Source organism: Branchiostoma floridae, chromosome 1 (genome assembly GCF_000003815.2).
Source record: "Branchiostoma floridae strain S238N-H82 chromosome 1, Bfl_VNyyK, whole genome shotgun sequence".
Taxonomy (NCBI): Eukaryota; Metazoa; Chordata; class Leptocardii; order Amphioxiformes; family Branchiostomatidae; genus Branchiostoma; species Branchiostoma floridae.
In genome coordinates this window covers 4865305-4887015 of record NC_049979.1, presented here as the reverse complement: position 1 = coordinate 4887015, position 21711 = coordinate 4865305, and the positions used below count along the sequence as shown (strand labels likewise).

At 42.0% G+C, this 21711-nt stretch overlaps 4 protein-coding genes across 4 annotated transcripts; 2 read left to right on the top strand and 2 right to left on the bottom strand.

Annotated features, from left to right (window-relative positions):
• Window positions 1-2849: 2849 nt before the first annotated feature.
• Window positions 2850-5108, bottom strand: LOC118416126. Its single transcript, XM_035821205.1, has one exon. The coding sequence runs from the start codon at window positions 4870-4872 to the stop codon at window positions 3934-3936; it is 939 nt and encodes a 312-aa protein (XP_035677098.1). The 5' UTR covers window positions 4873-5108; the 3' UTR covers window positions 2850-3933.
• A 2142-nt stretch (window positions 5109-7250) lies between these two features.
• LOC118416094 (extensin-like) lies at window positions 7251-11141 on the top strand. The gene has a single exon (XM_035821161.1). The coding sequence runs from the start codon at window positions 7997-7999 to the stop codon at window positions 10205-10207; it is 2211 nt and encodes a 736-aa protein (XP_035677054.1). The 5' UTR covers window positions 7251-7996; the 3' UTR covers window positions 10208-11141.
• Window positions 11142-12450: 1309 nt separating this feature from the next.
• On the bottom strand, window positions 12451-14833 carry LOC118416066 (gamma-secretase subunit PEN-2-like). The gene is made up of 4 exons (XM_035821128.1): window positions 14698-14833; window positions 13640-13734; window positions 13141-13245; window positions 12451-12815 (listed from the first exon to the last, which is right to left on the bottom strand). Exons 2-4 carry the CDS (start codon window positions 13698-13700, stop codon window positions 12676-12678), a joined length of 306 nt encoding a protein of 101 aa, XP_035677021.1. The 5' UTR covers window positions 13701-13734; window positions 14698-14833; the 3' UTR covers window positions 12451-12675.
• On the top strand, window positions 14719-20475 carry LOC118416058 (splicing factor U2AF 35 kDa subunit-like). The gene is made up of 8 exons (XM_035821115.1): window positions 14719-14879; window positions 15358-15445; window positions 15941-16007; window positions 16310-16362; window positions 16923-17021; window positions 18558-18691; window positions 18850-18948; window positions 19254-20475. The coding sequence occupies exons 1-8, from the start codon at window positions 14836-14838 to the stop codon at window positions 19456-19458; spliced, it is 789 nt and encodes a 262-aa protein (XP_035677008.1). The 5' UTR covers window positions 14719-14835; the 3' UTR covers window positions 19459-20475.
• The last annotated feature ends 1236 nt before the right edge of the window (window positions 20476-21711 follow it).

Here is a 21711-nt window from a genome sequence, read left to right as displayed (position 1 = left end):
TATTGCGCTTTGGATTGCAAGACCTTGCACTTTTTTATCATTTAAATTTGATGCTGCATTTGGTGACATTACTAATTGATTCAAGAGGCCTTCATTCCTGTTCTCTGGCATAGCACTTGGATGTTTGCTTGTGGTGCATGGCACAATGTTTTTCCCAGTACTTTGGTTACAATGTGGTGCAAATGGAAATGCTGTGTTTGGTTGTTGTAGGTTCTCTTTCGTAGATACAAACTCTGGTTTAACCAAGGTGTATGTGTGTTGTTGTTGAACTTGAAAGCAGTTTTCTGACTCAATCATAGAAGAAACATTGCTAGTCAGATTGATAATGTGTATACCAGTAGGTTCAACTGATAAGAAAACATTTTCTGCTTGTACTGGGACAACCTCAAAATTGCATGTTGTGTTCCAGTTAAGTTGTTGCAAGAATGAAACTAGATTGCTGTTTGAACTGTGCATGCTTAAAGTAGAAGTGCCATGGCTATCTGGCAATGCTGTTATGGGACTTCTGGCATGTGAGTCATAAACAAAATACTTGTTATCAGCGTGCAACAATGCTACTGTTGAACCAGTTATTCCATGTGCTGTTATGAAAAGACAAGTGTTGGATTCAGCAAATGCTGCTTCTAGGGCTTTCTTTAAGGTGTAATAAGGATAGACTGCTTCTGTGGCAAATATGTCTCCAGTGTAAGACTCTTTTATTGATACACGTACAGTATTGTTGTAAAGTTGCAAATAGTCTGGAATATCATCAACGGAGAGGAACTCCACACCAGATCTTAGTGATGGTTTTATGTAGGTGTATAGTGCATCTCCTTGAAAAAGTACACCATCAAGGTCTGTACTTGTCCAGGTAATTGCTTGTCTGCAAGTACTGTGGTTAACAACTGCCATTAAAGCATTTGCAGTGCATTGTTTGCCTCTATTATCTCCACTGAAAATGATGTCACCTTGGTGGTATTTTCCCGATAAAATAGATTCACACATTGTTCACAATATATGTGTTCTTTGCTTGACTTTATTTGCACAATGCACAGTGCTCAGTGGCACGATTGAGTCTGGTGTGTGCAAAATGCACAGTGCTCAATGGCACGATTGGTCTGGTGTGTGCAAAATGCACAGTGCTCAATGGCACGATTGGTCTGGTGTGTGCAAAATGCACAGTGCTCAATGGCACGATAGGTCTGGTGTGTGCAAAATGCACAGTGCTCAATGGCACGATAGGTCTGGTGTGTGCAAAATGCACAGTGCTCAGTGGCACAATTGGTCTGGTGTGTGCAAAATGCAGTGCTCAGTGGCACGATTGAGTCTGGTATGTGCAAAATGCACAGTGATCAATGATCTGTTAATAGGTCTCAAGGTCTAATTTGGTTGGATCAAGGACTCTCTTTCAAACCTCTTTGGTTGGATGCAAAATGTAATGCGTAGATTTCAGCAGAAGAAGTATAAATGTGTACTGTGTAAAATCTTATTGAGTACAGACTTTTGCTAGCTGTAAGTTTCTGTATATTACTGTGTCACTTGTATATATAGCAGAGAACAGTCTAAGGCGTCACTGAAACAGAAAGAAAATATTGTCTTGATCACATAACATCTTACTAGTACCAACAAAAAGCAAAAATCTACAAAAGTTCAGGTGTGACATCTTGCCAACTGCTTTGCTGATTGTTTAACAGTTAGCTACAATCCGTTGTTTTCTACTATTCTTTGGAAATGTATGTTTTAATGTATTAGAATCCGATCCATCTTTTCAACTTGTACGATATTTTTACAATCAAAAATGCCCTGCATAATGCCTCGCATCGGCTCAAGCACAGTGCACCATTAAACTATCTAAATTCTCGTCAATCCCCACACACTGGTTTTACTAAAAAAACTATATACCGTTCCTTGGAAATATGTTTCAATGTGTCCGAATTCATGATCACTATCTTTTCAAATTGTACGTTACTCTTACGATCGAAAATGTCCTGCAGGACCTCCTGCAGCTGCATATATAGACGCACGCCCCCCTCCCACCCGCACGTAAACTGTTCCAATCGTTGCACAATAAACTTGACTGTATACCCTCCACAAAATCTTTCGTCAAATGTCGTGCTCATTTTACTCACATGACACTACGCCTTAGAATGTAATGTTATATTTTAATACATCCGAATTCCAGAAAGATAACTTTACAAACTGTACCAATTTCTGTACGATAAAAATCTCACCTCCTCCGCACCGTCAACGCCCGTGAGGGTATTTACCGGAATAACCCGAAATGACCCGGAATAACCCGGAATAACCGTAATATTTCTTGTTCCCATGGCCATATATACATTATTTTATGCCAAAATATTGCATTCTGCGATCTTAACTTATCAAAGCACACTGTATTTCGGTAGCTTTCATCCTTTATTAAGGTTATTCCGGGTTATTCCGGGTTATTCCGGGTTATTCCGCTAAATACCCGGACCCGTCAACGCTATCGCAAAATGAACCGTGCGATTTAACGACAACTCCTCAAATGTTACATGACCAGTGTTTTACTGCAAATCAAGAAACATTTTCCTTTCCTAGACTTTGCTAATGAGCGCTGCAATGTTTTCTGTACGAGTAGAGGTCATGGATAAACAGTATTCTTACAACGTTTATTTGAAGGGCTAAGAAGGGCTGAGAATTGTCGTAAAAACGCACGGTACATTGCGTTTATTTGAAGGGCTGAGAAGGGCTGAGAATTGTCGTAAAAACGCACGGTACATTTTGCGACCATAGCAGACCCATCCAAGGACGAACCATTAAACCGGGGACAAAGCCGGGCGCCTGCGGCGCCCCGGCAAAAACAGTGGTATATTGCAACATGTTTTGCTACTGGTCATATTTTGTTACAAATCCTGTTTGCTTTTATTTCTGTATGGAGAAATGACAGGCTGGAACTTCCAACTTAGCATTTATTTGTAACTTATCCTTCAAGTATGGTTGATTTTTACCTATGAAAACAGCAGAACAAATTTATGTACAAGTTATCTAGTTTCCGTCATGTAATTTACAGTGACAAAAATCTGGTAAAACTATCTGAATGCAAGGTCCTTGCTAAATGCATTCTCCCCTTACTTTTAAAGAGCTTGATGGTATTTGCAGAACATAGACTGTTGTTTTCATTTCTTAAAGCAGTGTGTTTGTAGCTAACCAACTGTAGATGTAACAGGAATGGTAACACTCAACAGTACTATGAAGCATCAAGGTCAGACATCTAATTACTATAGACATTGGAATTCTTTGCACTGGTTCTGTCAGGAGACTGGTGTTAATTCTAACTTTTCTCCAAAAATAAGAAGTTATTTCTACATAGATACATGTACTGTTCCCTAAAACAGAATCCCTGCAATCTAAGTCACACTACAGCCATGCATGTTTACTATATAAACATAGAAAACTCTTAACATTAATGTTTAAAAACACATTATATGTATGAAAAACGTAAGTAAACCCATGTGTTGCATAAGTAACTGAGAGCTACATGTATATTATACATCTTTGGCATAACTGCATTCCCATGCTTACAGAATAAAATAAATTAAGTCTGGTTGTCCCAGCAACACATACATCATGTACATGTAAACTAGCTATGATTCACTACACTAGTCCAAATGCACATTGCTATAGCTATGGCACAGTCAGTAGTACATGTACAATTAACACATCATAATTGAAGGAACATGTGACAAGGAAACATTTTCTGCCTTGCCAGTCTAAATCCTAATTGTCCCAGTCTCAAGCTTACTGTCAGACTGCACTACTGAATCATCCCAACATTAATATACAATGTAACCAACTAAATCCTAGACAACATGCCAAAGTCCTAATTCATCTGTAGCTGGCACTATAAAACAAGGTCATGGATTTGTAATGTAACTTGACAGTGTAGGACAGTGGTGATATGTCATGGTATTTCTATTTCTTTGCATCCTTCCAAAGAGAATTCTCATGGCGGCTACTACGAGCCATCTCCAGCAGGGCTTGCATCTTTTCCTTCTCCTTGGCCTGGTGCTCGCGGACCTTTTCTGAGGCCACCTGAATCTGCTTCTGCCTCTTCTCCTCCAGCTTTCTCTTCTTTGCCTGAATTTTGGCCAGGAAGTTGTCCCCGCCCATCAGGTAGGACTCGTCTTGCCCTGCCCCAGGTGTGCTGGCAGCGGGAGACGGCCTCTTGTGCGCCTGGACTGCAGGCCTACCGGTGGGGGATTCCTGTGGGGGAGGCATGGGTCCTATCAGGCGGACGTCACTGCCCTGCTTCTGACTTGAGGCAGGGGTTCTCGAGAAACTTCTATCAGCTGGCGCTGGTGACTTTCCGAAGGTAGAGAATCCGCTGGCGCCGGACATGTTATGCTGATCCAGCTCGTCCTGGCTGCCGCTCCAGCTCCGAACTTGGGAGCGAGCGCCTGCCACTCTATCATTGTCGGCACTGCTCAGGGTGGACGTAAACTTCCACTTGTAGTTGGTTTTGGACGATGCACTTGTGTCCAAGTTGTCCATGCCTTTGTAGTACTTTTTGTCCAACTTCTTCTTGTTCCATTTCTTCACAAACTTCTTGAACAGCTTCTTTGCTTGTGGTGACTTCAACTGGTCGAAATACTTTCCCTTCTTCTCCTGCAGCCATGACCTGAACTCGGCGTTCCTGCTGTAGAAATCGTCCATGGATATTTTGTCCTTGTTGGACTTTTTCTTCTCCCGTTTCTTCTCTCTCTTCAGTGCTTTCTTGACGCTAAGGGGCGTGTCTTGTTTCGTCTTCTTACTCTTCTTCAACTCCTCTTCAGAATCAGACTCTGATGACTTACTGGAGATGTTAGAGTCGGAGTCACTGTCCTCGTCAGCGTCATGCTTGTTTCTGCCCATCTTAGAATCAGCCTGGGGAGGGGGGCGTTACACCTACTCGCACCGTGGAACGATGATGCAAACGAAATAAAAGGTACTCGTCACCTTAGTTGTTGGTTACAAGCACCCGACGAGTTATTCGGGTGTCCAATTCGACCACAATGTGAACATCTACCACCGCGACGAGAAACACAGCCGCACCGGCAACCCTCCCGAGTTCAAAAACGAAGAAATGGTATGCACATGCGCATAGCACGTCGTGATGACCCTTGACATTCACTGCGCGGGAAATTTGAAATCCAGCCAAGGCACGGTTTGTGAGTATATATATATATATTAAACGTCAATATGTGACTGTTATTTCAGAGCATCTTGGATTCAGATAGTGTGGACATTACAAACAATTTCTAATATCACGCAGAATTTAACCTTTTGGTTAGAAGACATTTCATTGAAGCGGAATAAAAAAATCAATCAAATTTGAACGTCGACCGCCACGCCTAGAGCACGTTAAATAACGATTTAGAGAAGAGGCACGCCCTGCCAAAACCAGATAGTCAGGTAGTATTGAGATAATTGACTACTTGTCACTCGAACCAATTAGACATGATCAGACATGATATTTTCCTTGAGGCTTATCTAGTAGGTGCCCGTCATAGTAATGACTAATGAGGCCGTTCCATATTAAAGATACAGAATTACTTGAAATTGAAAGAAGATGGTCGAAATTTAACTAATTGGTTAACGTTAGAAGTAATTTCATTGAAGCGGGATAAAAATCAGTCAAATTTGAACTTCGACCGCCACGCCTAGAGCGCGTTAAATTGCTACCGCGGGTTAACATGGCAAATAGACACCTCTTGGGCGACTACACTCCTTGGCCAGTTTGGTACTATCTTATGCCATTGTAGGATCTGCTTGGAGATTCCATACAGTTAAATCAGTGACAGTTGATCATGCCAGCACTGCCGAGTGGCATCTTTGCCCAGTTGCTAGTTGGTGATTTCATACTGCAATGGCTGGCCATAAAAGTGTTTCGTCACTGTTCAGTCACCAGAGCGCTATCGTGAACTAAAAACCATCGCGAAAACTGAATTTTCTCCCTACCGCGAAATTAAATCACGGCCGCGCAAACTTAATTGCATTTACAGTAGCTCACAAATGATATAACGTTAACCACCACATGTACTTTGCGTAAGTCCTACTCTGTTTTGCTAAGGTGTGACTAAGACCAAAACAGAGGGTATTGTGGGTTTGGTAGAAAAGAAATCCGCACATGAAAACTGCGGCACAGCTCTGCCCAACGGTCTACAACAACAGTTGACATCAGATTCTGAAGTCGATTTTTCATCATCTTGAAATTCCAATCTTTGTACGAAACTGTGAAAGCGGGGCAAAAAAAACAATCCAGGTTTTAAAATTATTTTAAAAGTTATCTTTCAAGCAACACAAAATTCAGGTGGAAACTGTTCGCTTAGACGATGTGGGATTCGTGTCCGATATAACGCTCTTTTGGTTAAAATGTATTCACTGAAAAAAACACGTTCTGTTAGAAGTTCTTAGAACCGTTGCACGTGAAGGAGGATTAAAACTCCTTTATCAAAAGCAAGTACCGAGCCTGGAATAAAACTATTCCCTTCCATTCATGTCGTTCATTTCACGGTAAAGATTCATAGTAAAGATATTCTGACGTAACTAGTAACACGATCCTCTGTGTGGGCAGACATCCGCACCCGCCTGCTGAAATGAGTCAGAATCCAGGCCTACGATTAGTCTCGAAGCAGACGTGTCAGCTGGATGACAAAAGAAAAGCTAGGATTTGGCCAAATCGGGACAAATATGCCGCTATGGGATTTCAGTCAGTCTCACTCAGTCAGTCTATCCAGCTATCCGCCGGCCGGTCAGTTCACTCCTAGACCAATTAACTCCTACTAGACTTTTATTCCTAACTTGGCCGAAGTCCCCTATTACTAGTATTAGTATTCGTCTGGTAGAGACTAGCCCACGATGCGGCACGGACGGCACGTCATGTCTCTGGAGAGGTGACCTCGGCTCACTCCTACGGTACCAAGGACAGGATCAACTCCCGGATTGCGCGTACTTCCATAAACGTTCAGGGTGCGGCTGCGCCCTTCTCAAGTTCGGGGAAGATTCATTTCCATGATGACACGGACGGACAAAGACACAGACTTTGAAGGATAGTTTGATTTATCATAATGCTGAACACGTGCTTCAGATATCGACCAGGGATGTGACTATCTTGATCGGCTTGCCTTGCGCAATTGTCATTACTAAGTCTGAGAAAAATATCGGGGAGGCCTAAACTTTTGGCAAATTTCCACAGAGGTCCACGGTATCAAACATATCCTTTGCGTAGTTTGTTATTATAAGACATTGAAGCAGAAGATTTGATTTCTCGTGAAAAATAGCACATAGTATATGCATACTCCTCTGTCCTGAAATTGGTAAAGCTCTTGACACGTGACCCTAATTACACAGTGACGTTGCAGGAGCGTTCATTGATGCCTGGTAGGTGCTTTATTTCTAGTGCCACGGTTGTACTTGATGGTCGCGACAAAATTAGAGCTACTTCCGAATCTGGAACCAAATTCCAAGTGAATCATGCAGTTCTAGGGAAAAGCGTGACATGCCTGAAACTGGACGTGGAAGTCTCTTTGTGGATGTTCATCGCGGAATTTCTTTATCTTCTCAATAGTCTGAATACTGAGTTTACCAAGATTTCAAAAACGTACAAGGATAGATGACCGTCGATATCAACAGATCTACCCGATCTAGCTTGATTTGATTTGATCATCAGTTCAGCATTAACGTTCATGATTGAAGCATACGATACATCCCCGTCGGTTGTCACATACTCCAGATGCCACAGCGCCTCCATGGCGCAAAGGGTATTTGTGGCCTGACTTCGCCTTCCTATGTACAGTACGCAATGGCCAAATAAAGCAAGGCCCCTTCTATTTTCGTCTACATTCTAGAAATATCGGCTCCTCTCCCACTGTCGGAATCCACTCCATTGCATGAGGCGGCCAAGTCAGTTGCGTTACACAAAATCATCTACGGGACCGTCTTCTGCACTCATTGTTTCCGACCCTTCAAGCCGAGATAGTGGACCAATTTCTTAACCATGTCCAGAGGATTCGGGTCGTCCTTATCCAGCCGGCCTCGGCTACAGTCCCGCCTACTCGACGACGATTTCTTCGACAGATTTTTTGAACGGGACGATGATTTCTTCCGAGATGACTTTTTCCAGCGTGATGTGAGGCAAAAGGAGGACGACTTGTTCGGCGATGACTTCTTCCAGAACGCCTTCGATAGTCTTAGAAACGAACTTGTCCCGAAACTGGGTGCCAGTGCATTCGGACAGCTATTCAAAGATGCCCTGCACGAGCGCCTGGAGGACGACGGTGGAGGGGAAATCAGTGCCGTTGAGGCACCGCAAATGCCAGTTGAGGGAACATTCGTTGCAGTTCCTGAAAGAGGTGTGTACGAACTTATACTGAATTTGAGAGACTTTGCTTATGGAGACATCGACGTCAAAACGTTGGATAACAAGCTTGTCGTGCATGGCACACAACAACAGGATGCCACCGGTGGTATGCAAGCCTGCCGAGAGTTCAGCAGGGAATTCACATTACCGCAGGGAGTCGACGCACTGGCTCTCACTGCCTCCATCACAGAAAAGGGAGAGCTCTCGGTCGAAGTACCGATGCCTACAGATCACAAACCTGCCCTGACAGGACATGCCGGTCCTCCGTCTTACGAAGAAATTCAAAAGAGGAAAGAAGCTGAGGCCAAAGCGACGGAGAGCGCATTCGACGAGCAGGACCATCCGCCGGATTACAGCTATGGTCAGCCACCTTCTTACGACGAGATCACTGGGAACGCGGCCGCAGCACAGGAAGAAGTTCAGATTCAACCGGAACAACCACAGGAGAAAAAGAGATCTCAGCTTTTCATCGAGCTATCGTCACCGCCAAACCACCAAACAGTGCCGGATAAGGAGACCAGCCAGGAATTCATCCAAGTGACACCCCCAAGGATCAAGACACCCCCTGCCCCTCCACCCCGGGACTTGTCACAGTCACAAGTCTATGCACCAGTGCAGGGCAAGGTCACACCACCGCTTGTAGTTTCAGAGGCATCCCTGCCAACACCGACAAGAAAGGCACCACCACCAGTGCCCCTCAAAACTAAGACGCCGGCTGGACCGTCCATCCAAGACGCTGCACCTGTCGCATCGACGCCAAAACAACGCAGCCCACCACCAACCCAAACTACAGCAGCAACATCTCCTGTACCGCAGGTCACACCTATACAACCAACCAAGCCTTCGGGTACAAAATCGTTTGCAGCGGCATTCGAGGCAACTCCAACGCCAAAACCACCATCACCAAAGGCAATCGCAAGTCCTGTTGAAAGAGCACTTCCGCCACCAAAGTATGCACAGGCATTTGAGGCAACTCCAGCCCCAAAACCACCTTCACCAAAGACCAGTCCCGTTGAAAGGGCACTTCCGCCACCAAAGTATGCCCAGGCATTTGAGGCAACTCCAGCCCCAAAACCACCCTCACCAAAGACCAGTCCCATTCAAAAGGCACCACTAGCGAAAGTTGCAGCCACACCAATGTCACCAACAATTTCTCAACCGTCTAAGCCACCTGTTACCGCCCCATCTCCACCATCATCCTCGGTTCCACCCCCCAGGGCTCCACCTTCTTCAGCGACAACAGTGCCACAACCCTCTCGATCAGCTTTCACAAGGCCATCAGCACAAAAGCCTGTATCTCCGCCCGTGGAAACCACTGTACTACCTCCTCCCCCATCACCCGGTACTCTCCCCACCCCTCCACCCGAGGATCTCAGCTTCCCACCCCCTCCACCTGATGTGGACCTGCCACCACCTCCACCTGATGCAACACTCCCATCATCTCCACCTGCTGCATCATTCCCTCCCCCTCCACCAATGGGAGCCATGCCTCCACCCCCTGCATCAATGGGAGCCATGCCACTACCACCCCCTCCTCCTGGTGTCATACCTACACCACCCCCACCCCCTCCAGCTGGCAAGGGAGTCCCCCCTCCCCCTCCACCACCCCCCATGGTCTCAGCTCCAACACGTGTTCTCAAGCTGCCAGCCAGAAAGCCCCGACCAAAAGTAGAGGTGAAGGAGCCTGAGCGTGAGCGCAAGATCTTCACCAAGGGATGCAGCGGCAGCGGCGTTGAGATGAATTCTGCTAAGAAAAGGATTGGCCTAATGTTAGATGACGTTCTTCGCAGACATAACGAGAAACATGCAGGAAAACCACTGATGATGCAGGCAAATAGAAGGGTGTGAGCCACATCTGTGACTGTTTGTAGTTGATTACTTCTTTACCAATAATTTTCTTTTCAGACTAATCATCATTGCTTTTGTCATCTTTTGACATCAATTTGAGTCCATTGCTATACAGCATTGCAGGATGATCTCTAGTATATGTAAATTACAGAAGTTACATATTGCAAAAGGGCTCATATGTTACCAATTACATTGAGCAATTCAATTAGATATGACATGTCACTTTAGAGGAAGTGCTCCTGCATCAAGTAGGGTAAATTCTTACATTGTTGGAACAATTTATATGTTATGGTGGTTTGTAATAATATATAATCAGTGAGAAACTTGCAATGTTGTAACATACTGTACCTATATAAAAATATATTGATCTAATGAGCTTTTTACTCACTTAGTTGCCATCTGATCAAGTTTTAGACATGGCCAGTTTGCTGACTGCTTCTGTTTGTATCAATTTCATTTTGTGATGTCCTAGGCCATCATTCAGTTTTAATTTTTGTTGATTCTAAATGGCATAAACGCTGCTATGCAAGTAATAGTTTCGTATAGTTTTATCTCAACTGATAATTACTGAAGAATGCCAGAATAGTTAGATAATCAGACATACCCGATGATGGTGGAAATGCTGGGGTTTGATATCTTCAAAGCTATTCCTTATGATTCAATACAAAGAGGTAACGTAGACCTATCAAAATGAATATTAAATGACAAGAATGATGTTTACTGCTGCAAAGGAATTGGCTTCTGTACTGTACATGAAAATGGGAAATAACATGTACTTGCTTTTATATTCATTGGCACCATATATAATGGAGAAGAATATAAAAATATGCCATCGAATATACACACAGCACAGACTGGAAAAGGGGACATGTGTACCATTTAACTAACAGATAAATTTTCTCAATAAATTGCACTTTTGCTCTATTTGGCTGTACTGTGTCTGATGCACTGTTTTTTTTAGACTTTGTCAGTGTGAGAAGGAGAGTTTCAGAACTATATGTCATTAATTACAATAGTCTAATTGAAAAAGTGGAATTAAGGGGGATGAAAAGTTAGTACATGTATGCTCATCACACATGTCTGAGGGCAAATTATGTAAAAGGCCTAAGTGACAACAAGGAGGTTGGTGACAAGAGATTCCATAGATTTATCTATACATATAACTGACACAGCATGTATATGTAGCCTCCATAGCAGGCTCTCTGGGACCTTTTTCCATCTTTTTTGGGCTCATAATACACTTTTGCTGGCCAATGGTCAAGCGACCCAGTACAAAAAGAAATGGCCGGCAAAAGTGTATTATGAGCAAAAAAAAGACGGAAAAAAGGCCCCAGAGAACGTGCTACGGATGCTAATGTATATGAAACAGCTGTACTGTTCCCAGTATCATGCTTGCCCTGAATTCCTCATGATACAGCCAACTGAAATCAACACCACACAGCTGCCATGGTAGGCCCTTGGCAGGCTAGGGAAGTTTCCATATAAGGTACTTTTCCAGGTCATGTTTTAACAAACAAACTGATACAATAAGGACATCAGAAACCCCATGATAAAACTGAACATTTTCATAGAATCCATTCTGAAGAACATTGTATCAAGTAGGATATCTACACACATTAAGAAAAAGTAAGATGAACATAACATAAATCATAACAAAGTGATGTTATATTCCCTTTCAAAACAAGAAAGGCAATACAGTTTTATGTTTTATACAACCTCCATGATAATATACAAATTACATTCTTTCCTATCATATCATAGCAATCACTAATGCTTATTGCAAAGTTTTCTGTACATAGTTGTATGTAATACATTGGATTTCTGGATTGTAACATTCAACACCCTATTCTTGCACTTTTAAATGGTATAACTGTAAAAAATTAAACAATCCCTAACTCTATTCATCATAATACCGATTCCTGCTATATCATCATCGAGCACGTCACCGGAACGTACTGCGCCTGCGCGAACCCTGGTGTTTTGGGGCTTGGTTTGGTCAACGTTGCATTGAAATCCCGCTTGTTGCACAGTATATGTTAGAGACATGGTTTCATGCAAAACGTACACGGGATTTTACCCTTATATACGCACGTACTTTCTTAAATGCGGCCCTTTAGTAAACCGGGGGTTTAGCAAGGTTTAGCATGTCTATACTTTTCGCGCAGGCGCAGTACGTTCCGGTGACGTGCTTCATCATCGTACTGTTTAAAAATTTTCAAAATACAGCATAGAATGAAGTATGATTTACGTTTGTGGAAATCTTTAATCTCAGTATGCATTTCTTTTTGAAGTGAGCAACCTTATCTGAAATTAAATCAAATCCATTTTGCAACCCAAATGAGAAACCAGGTATTCTGAATGCCCCTTGTTTTTGATTTCAAAGTTGAATGCCTACAAATACATTCTATAAACAAACACAACTAAATGCAGATAAAAAAAGATGTTTGATTTTGACATCAGTTGCTGTCTTAGGCAATTCCTTTAGGAATGATGAAGGACATGTTGTCTGCGATCTCTCCCCAGTCAGCTCGGTACATCTGAAATATTGTCATCCACGTGACCAGTACTGCTGTCCACAGTATGCAGCCAACCAGGGATTTGATAATATCTGTGTATAGAAAAATAAACAGTTGTTTTCAGAGACAAGGATGCCTTTTGAAGCAACGTTGTGGAACAAGTTAAAACTGATTGAGACAACAAGGCCACGCAAAGGAAGACACCCAAGTACTGATGTACTGATATGCATAAGATTGTGAATAAAAAATATGATAACCTAGTATGTTTCTGTTGTTCTTTGTTGGCACGTTTCAAAAGATACTTTCAAAATAATAGAAACACACTAGCAGTGAGACTTATCTACTGGTACTTGTAGCAGATTAGTAAAAGTGTAAATATGCAGTTTGTGTCACTTTCTGGGCATATGTTCTACTTACATGACTTGATCTCTTGTTGCTGTTCAAAAGCTGGACGAATAAAGGCTTGTTTGAAGAACCAGACAACGTTGACCAACCAAAGGAAGGGGAGGGCAAAGAAACCACCTGCAAAGGACAGAAGTGAGACTACATGTATACATGTATATGAAGTTAATGTCTTGGAAGACAAACAAAATTTTACAAGTAGTTATTTGCTACCATTCTGATGGTAGCAAATTTCTGATTCTCATCACTTCTCATCACTTCATTTTCACCATCTTTGATAAACTGTCATCTACAATGTTTTTCTAAAATGCATGCAAGTTGTTATCTCAGTATAAAGCTTCTATCAAAAAAGCTCCAACTGGCAAGTGGTAGCCTAAATCTAGCATGAAAGACTTGATGAGGCCAGTCTCCAAGTTACACATGCATGCTGCATGTTACAAGTGCTAGATCACGGCTTCTGTGAGAGCTTGTACATGTAGCATGCATCCCTTCAGACATGTGAATGATAAGTTACCATAGTAATATTTTCTGCAAAGTTCAAGCTTGTCCTCATCCTTGACTCTGTTCAGGTTCATGATGATCCAGTTACTGATGTCTGTTTGCAACAACCTGCATCGTGAAAGAAAATTTGATATCAAATTCATTAGCAAACTTTACTGTCATGGTAAAACACATCGCTGCAGTGTTATATCATACATGTATGTAGCTATAGGTGTGATGACTCCTGAGGGTGCATTTGCTTGTTGCAGTATACATCATGTATGTATAACATAACAAGCAAATGCAACCTCCACAGTCGCCACTGCTAACCGCGAAAGTAAATCCCCGCGAATTTAAATGCATTTACAGAGTAGAGTAGAGTACAGTAGAGTTCTTCGGTTAGGCAGGATTATTTACAGTATCTCATCTCATCTATTCATTAGTCAATGGGGCACAACAGAAGATCTGGCAACATTGTCTCCTCCTTTCTTGGTTTTCTCAGTTTTTCTTTGTCAGTTTGTGTATTACTAATGTTACGCTTGTCCATTCTGAGAAGATTACTGTAAATGCATTTAAGTTCGAGGGGATTTAATTTCGCGGTAGCGGGAAAAGGGACTTTTTGCTGGATTTAAGTTTGCCGTAACACCATAGACTGGAGTCTAATACCATAATAGAAAAATGTTCGCGATGGTTTTAAGTTCGCCGCGAAAACCGCGAACATTAATCCACCCCAAACATTTCTGCATTTACAGTATATGATTTTGTCTGTCGAAAATCTGTTTCTGCAACATCCACAGAGTCTAGTAGTCTGACGTTATTCTACTGGGTCCGCATATTCCCGGTAAACTTAAAACTAGCGTGACACTGGACACTAGGCTAGTGTGTTTATGGCGACTCGACAGCAAGACCGGACGTATACGCTGTAACGTTACATATCCCTCAATCAGACCCCCCAATTAACGTCTTAGTTGGCAACCCTTGCAAGAAAGATGGACTTGGCCTCCTCCCCAACAATGAAGGGAGTGGGAAACACGAAGATTGTAATGTAAAGGTAAATACCCACGACAAAAAAAGCAGGAAATTTCGACCCACCGAAAATGTATATTCCGCACTGCTTTGTGTAATACGCACTTCCGCCTGTGGGTTAACCCACTGTTTGGGCTACGTCATATCTATGTGCACAGTAATTAGTGACGACCGATCACGTGACAGCGGGGAGAGGAGGGAAAGATGGCGGAGTATCTGGCGTCCATTTTCGGCACAGAGAAAGACAAGTGAGTTTCACGACCGTAGCTGCGAGAGAAGAGATGAACTATTTTGTAAAACATGTGCACAAAACAGTTAGATCTAGCTTTAGATGATATGCCGAGCTGTGTAATCTTATTGGCTCTTCTGACTAGTGTGCTATAATTTGCCTTGCTGCACGCGTCTATATGAGAGTCATGCATGCTGTCGAGCTTTGTGCCAAATGAATGTGGACAAATAAATTTTCTTCCAAAGACAATGAATAGTTAGTGCCACTGTGGATGGACTGTGAGGAAAGTAGAGTTGGTGGGAACATTTTCGCCCTGACGATATGTCTGTAACGTCTTTATGGTTACTTTTCTTGGCCTATGTATGTATGTATAATTTTGCCCCCCCCCACCCCACTCTGGTGTTGTTGTCCTGTATGTTGCTACTTGGTTTGGATGTACCATGCACGTGACTAGCCTATGAAGAATATCACATAAACTGTTCTCACTTGTGTTTCAGGGTTAACTGCTCCTTCTACTTCAAGATTGGAGCATGCCGCCATGGAGATCGCTGCTCTCGACTTCACAACAAGCCAACATTCAGCCAGGTATCAAACAGATACTGTAAATTATGCAGAAATGTTCGCGGTGGTTTTATGTTCACGGTTTTTGCGATGGCTGCTTCACCGTGAATTTAAAACCATCGCAAAAATTTTTCCATGGCAGTACAAACTACAGTGCATGGTGCTAACGGGAATTTAAATTAAAACCACCGCGAAAAGTACCTTTTCCCGCTACCACGAAATCAAATCCCTGCAAACAGTAGTATACCGTACAAAGTCATCACTAGGGATTGGGCACCAGTAAAAACAATTCAGGTACAGTTATGGTTCAGCTTCAGAGGATCGGCTGATCTGGTCCGGACCTGAACCTGGACCTGATTAACTGTGGAAACTTGTACCTGGTATTACCTATTTGTTAATTTCGCAAGTAATTATCGATGTTTTGTTATGATCAAGTTCACCATTTTAATCTTATTAGTTGGAATAATATTAAATGATTTCATTTGAGCCTTAGTTTACACTTTTCTCTCTTCCTGCTAGACCATCTTGATGCCAAACCTGTATCGCAACCCTCAGAACAGTGCACAGACAGCAGATGGATCTCACTGTAAGTATCAAGTACAATAAGAACAGCATGTACATTTTATATGCATTGTATAGACTCCCGTATGATCATTTTGATTCGTCCACTAGACTAGAGTGCCAGATAGAATAGAAATATTTCATTAATCTTTATGTACAAAGTCACACATATATTTAACCTTTTATTATTTTTTTTAATCTTGAAAAATGGCTTAGGCCAAAGATGTATCAAGGTTGAATAAAGGTAAAAAATAGCATAGCATTGTTAATGATTATAGGCTTTTGCCATTCTCAAGTAATGCAACATCCTATCTTGCCTGGTTACAGTGAGCAATATCAGTGATGTGGAGATGCAGGAGCATTATGACAACTTCTTTGAGGTACGTATTGCAATGTGAAGATGTAAATCGTCCAAATATTTCTATTTTGTTCGGGAGGTATCTATGTCATATTTGTGGAGAGAAATTGTTAGCCATCAAACTAATACAATGTCGCTACTGGTATCTGGTACAGACTGTTCCACTTATTATCATCATTGCAGGCGAGTTGCCTGTTAGATTACTTACAATAGTTTAGTTCCCCCGCTAATGGAACAGTCCATACATGCGGACTGAGCCCTCTGGGGTGCAGGGTGTTCTGTCCAGTTTGGAGAGACTCAGGGTGAATACATCGTGGTTCTGTTACATGTGTGTGTGTGTTTGATTATTCCCTGAAAGCAGAGGGATAGAGTCTGTTAACATTGCCCGGACCAGGTCTACTCTCTCCTGTTCCCCTAGTGTGCCAGTTATCTTCATTACTAAGCCAAACCTCAAACCTCTGCTGGTTTAACAGGAATGCTCCTTACCTCCCTGTTGACATAGTATGCCAACCGCTATAATTCAGCTGACAGGGTTTCATGCCCCAGCTCACATGTGTCCTTCTGTTGGCCATGTGTGTTCAGGAGGTGTTCACTGAGCTAGAGGAGAAGTATGGAGAGATCGAGGAGATGAACGTCTGTGATAACCTGGGCGACCATCTGGTGGGCAACGTGTATGTCAAGGTAAGAGTTCATTGTGATCTTCTGCTTAGCTTTCAGGTTGTTTGTAATGTCTTGCTTTAGCAGTGGTGTCTCTTAGGATTTTAGCAACTGGTATCACTAAAAGTAGTGAACAATTGACGGCCTTGGCATTCGGTATGGCGGCCTTGAAAAGGCGTCTCACTAACAAGAAACACCTGTTTTACCATACCTTCCACTGTATTTTTTAAGGATCTTGATAAATGAATGAATAAATAACTAGAAAGGCAACATTTTTGAAAAAATGCAGGATGTGGGCGAAGGGAAAAGAAAGGAAAAATCGCAAGAAAAGAAACAACTAGAATGACAACATTTTCGCGAAAATGCAGCAAGTCTTTCCCGTGGCCTTTTTTGAAGTTTAAGTCAAACTATCTTACACACAATAGTAATTGCCATTAGGTGCCCCGTATTCTCGGTTCACCCCTATTCTCGGCCTTTACCTGACGTCACGGGTTGTGCTGTGTAGCAATTATAAAGCTGAAATTCATGATCAGGTTCAGGTCCGGTACCGTACCGTAGCCTCCATTCCAAATTTGACTTAACGCCGCAGGCGACAGACATCGACGATACAGTATTTGGCTGCCGGTATGGTCCGAGGCGTTGACGAGCCCCCCTCCCCACATGGACCGTCCGATCGTTTAAACGCCGTCTTTTGAGGGCAATTAAAAAATAAATAAAAAGGCGTGTAAACTGAACGATGCTCTGTTTGCAAGATAAAATTGTTGTAAATATCAAAAAAGAAAAAAAAAGGACAACTAAAAGGAAGTTGTTCCCGCCCGGAATCGAACCAGGGTTGACCTAGCGAAAAAAAGCGCATACATAGCTGGTGCTTTAGCCATTCGGCCAAGCTTGCCGTAACGTTCTTGCCGGCATTTTAACAGGTACATGTATACAAATGCAATGCGTAGCTTAAACACGTCCGTTCACTGTTTAATTTGCAAGATTCCAAGGTCCCATTTTCTGAAGATAATGTTTTTCTGTGCAAATTTATCAATCTTGTTCATTCCGTGGCGGGCAACTTCTTCCTTGAGCGCCTGTTTGGTCGAATGCATGGCCGATTTACTGCCGCGTCTCAGCTGCTATTATAAAACTGGATGCCGAATGACATTTTGTGTTCTCTGCGTTGATAGGTCCAGCTCTGACGTACACCCGAGACAGGCTGAATTTAGGCCAATCAAAAAGCTGGGAACGCGGAGTATTTGCTAACAGCTTCCATTTTTCTGAGTTTTGATTGGCTATTATCAAAATGGATGCCGATTGTGTCCTGCGCGTTGATAGGTTCACCTCTGACGTACAACCGAGAAAGTGCGACTTTAGGCCAATCAAAAAGCTTGAAACATGGAGTACATGGAGGCTTCCATTTGTTTCTGATTTCCGGTGAAATACTTGTAAGAAAACTATATGTGTGGCTTCGCCCACATAAATATGCTTCTGGTGACTTGAGTCTGCAGTGAATGACTTGCCATGTCAATAAGTTACCTATTTTGATCCTATGGTACTGAGTATTTCTTACGTCCACAGTTTCGCTATGAGGAGGATGCAGAAAAAGCCGTCAAGGACTTGAACAATCGTTGGTTCAATGGACAACCCATCCATGCCGAGCTGTCTCCTGTGACTGACTTCAGGGAGGCTTGCTGTCGTCAGTATGAGATGGGGTCAGTAGAGCTTCAACATTGTTATGTGGCATTCCCAATGGGAGATTATCGTTCTAGCCTTTGGCAGGGTGTTAAGAAGAACTCTGTAATAGGAGATTTAGTGATCATCTTTGTCTGAATGTTGGAAGTTTAAGTGTTTTGTCTTGTGTTTCTTTCAGAGAATGTACTCGTGGTGGATTCTGCAACTTCATGCATTTAAAGCCCATCTCCCGTGAGCTGAGGAGAGAGCTGTATGGTCGTCGTCGGCGCAGGCGAAGGTTTGTTTAGTTTTGAATCTGAACTATTAACTGTTCAAGTATGTATCTTAAAATCTAACACCACTGCTGGACACTGGTCAGAGAATGATTTTAAACGTTAGAATAGTAGGTTAATTGGATTGTTCTAACTTATATCATCTATTCATTTATTTCACCAAAGCAAACTTACATGAGCAGGAAGTGGCAGTGCCTTCCTGAACATTGACATACATATCATTTGTATGATATACATTTCCTTTTTTTGTGGACCATTAAGCATTGTTAATCCATGTTACATGTACTGTTTCTTTCATTTTTTCTGTCAGGTCTCGGTCCAGGGAGCGCTCTCGGTCCCCACCAACAAGAGGCTCTCGCAGGTCACGGTCACACGAACGTGGTGGGGGATCCAGGAGGTCACGATCGCGTGAGCGTGGCGGAAGAGGCAAAGCTGGTGGTGGGGGTGGTGGAGGCGGCGCCGGCTCCCGGTCACGATCCAGGTCTAGGTCCAGGGAACGATCTGGGCGGTTTTAACAGTTGGAGCTTCAACAATCTTTACATGCCTGTTTCAACATGAGGGGATGTTAACAGCAACTGGTGGAAAGACATACAATAGATACCAGTTCTTGTTAGCTTGTGAACTGACAGACAAGTTGTGAAAAATAAGTTGTTCTGATTCTCTTGACAAGTTATTCCTGTAGGAGGGATAGACAGGTTTGCCATCAGTTGTATGGGGAGGATCTTATTCTTAATACATTTTCAAGTACATAAACTTCACACTTTTTTTACTGAAGTTTAGGAAAATAAAATGTAGTGTCTTTATATGGTTTCTTTTAGAGATAAATGTAAAATTCCATCCATACCTTTTGGAAGAGTTGTAAACCACAAAAGAAAACAGCTGTAGTAATTAACATACTTCACTACAACAGAAACTAGCATGTGAACATAGAAACTAGCATGTGAACATTTAGAATTGTAACATTTGGTTATATGCTATGACTAGAGGAGTATGAGATGCTTTGTGAACATTTATTTCAGAGGCACTTCTTCATTCCATCAATAATTTGGAGTGCTAGAAGTGGTTGATGTCTTTTTGGAAGTGATGAAGTAGTCTGAACTGGCTGTAAAGAACAAGATAACTTCAGTATTCAGACTAGTCTTTTCACTTTTTTTACCGATTGATGTACTTGCTTATCCCCCAACAGAAAGTACCTCTGTTCAATACCAGAAGGGTTTTGTAGAAAAGTTCCTACGTGTGCACAGCTATGATAACAGGAATGTGCACCTCTGATGAAGTTTTGAAGTATTTAGGATGAAGAAAAGGGTCAAGTGACTCAAGTGTAAAAGTAGATAGCTACATGTATACAGGTTGGGGTTAGTTTGTACTTATGTGTGAGGTTTACAGAATATCAGGATAACAGGACCATTATTTGACTACGCTGAATACATAAATGTGCAGACAGTGTAGTACCAATGTAAGTAAGGTACATCGGCAGCAGCTCTATTGCAACATTTGTAATTTTACCACCATTAAAGTGCTTGACAAACACACTTGCCATGGAGAAAGACTTGTTTATTTCTAGTCTGCTTGACATTGATTCCCTTCTTTAAATGTCATAAAATTGCCATACAGCTACAGGCACAAATTTAGATGTCTTATTTGTGGCACTCCTACGTAAACTTGAATACCTTTTCTTTTTAAAGTCTATTTTACTACACTATATACCAAAAGTAAAGGGAAGAGCTCAGTCATTAGCACAATACAATGTGTTTGGTAAATCATAAAATGTTCCTAAAGTGAGAACTAATTAGGAACATGTTCAGACAGGCAGAAATTATGTTTCCATTACATCAATGTGTACAATTTGTTGCCTGCTGTCTGACAGTCATCTGTAATAACTTGGGATAACCCTCGATAGATTTTAGTTTCGAATGATACTGTCTCCACTATGGAAATGTACATCATCATCCATGTGTGGTACATATATAGTGTACCTAGTACTACCTACTTCAACAAATTTGACAAAAAGAAGCTGACTGCCTAGCATTTGGAATAAATATATACAAATCATCTAGTACTGGGTTATACTTACTTTCAAGTAACTTAGGTGATTCCCCAATACAGGAATCAAGGTCTTTTTGCTAAGGCCACAGCAAGTAAATTCTATGGATGACATCCGCGCGCTCATTAATTTTTGCCTGATTTCAGAAAAAAAAAACAAGATTTTTTGTCTTCTTCGGAGATGGTCAACATGACAAGAAAGTACCAAAATGGGAAAGTATGTTGTGTTGGAGCCTAATGATTGTACTTGCAGAAGTGACATTAGCGAGGTAGCCATGATTGTAGTTATAGAAGTGAAACCAGCTGGATAGTTAGAAAAGTGGCACCACTATGGAAGTCATAATTGAAGTTGCCAACTTGGTAAGTGATACCAGTCTACCACACTAGTGTCACTTTTACTACACTAGCTCACTTCTGTAATACAGGAATTAATGATTTGTTGTCAGTACTACCATATTTTGTCACTTCAACTCTTCTTACAACATTTATGGTGTCTATTTTGAAAATTTAGCCATCTTGTTTTTTTTTACCAATCTTGTTTTTTTTTACCCATCTTGTTTTTTTTCGCCCTATCTCACTATTTTTGCAGTCTGTAGAGGATGTCATCCATAAGATTTACTTGCTGTGGCCTAAACATAAATACATGTATCCCCCCCCCCAATACTTTTAGCTGTCCTCTAACAAATAGAATCAATAGTATGTTAGGGGAGTTGGCTTGCCCAGAA

Bases quoted from the DNA above. Each gene is read 5' to 3' on its own strand.
- LOC118416126 (XM_035821205.1), bottom strand. From the start codon at position 4,872: ATGGGCAGAAACAAGCATGACGCTGACGAGGACAGTGACTCCGACTCT.
- LOC118416094 (XM_035821161.1), top strand. From the start codon at position 7,997: ATGTCCAGAGGATTCGGGTCGTCCTTATCCAGCCGGCCTCGGCTACAG.
- LOC118416066 (XM_035821128.1), bottom strand. From the start codon at position 13,700: ATGAACCTGAACAGAGTCAAGGATGAGGACAAGCTTGAACTTTGCAGA. The intron at 13,246-13,639 runs GTAACTTATCAT...TGTCCTTTGCAG, and splicing joins TTGCAGAAAATATTACTATG to GTGGTTTCTTTGCCCTCCCC. The intron at 12,816-13,140 runs GTAAGTAGAACA...TTCTATACACAG, and splicing joins GCAACAAGAGATCAAGTCAT to ATATTATCAAATCCCTGGTT.
- LOC118416058 (XM_035821115.1), top strand. From the start codon at position 14,836: ATGGCGGAGTATCTGGCGTCCATTTTCGGCACAGAGAAAGACAA. The intron at 14,880-15,357 runs GTGAGTTTCACG...CTTGTGTTTCAG, and splicing joins TTCGGCACAGAGAAAGACAA to GGTTAACTGCTCCTTCTACT. The intron at 18,692-18,849 runs GTCAGTAGAGCT...TGTTTCTTTCAG, and splicing joins TGTCGTCAGTATGAGATGGG to AGAATGTACTCGTGGTGGAT.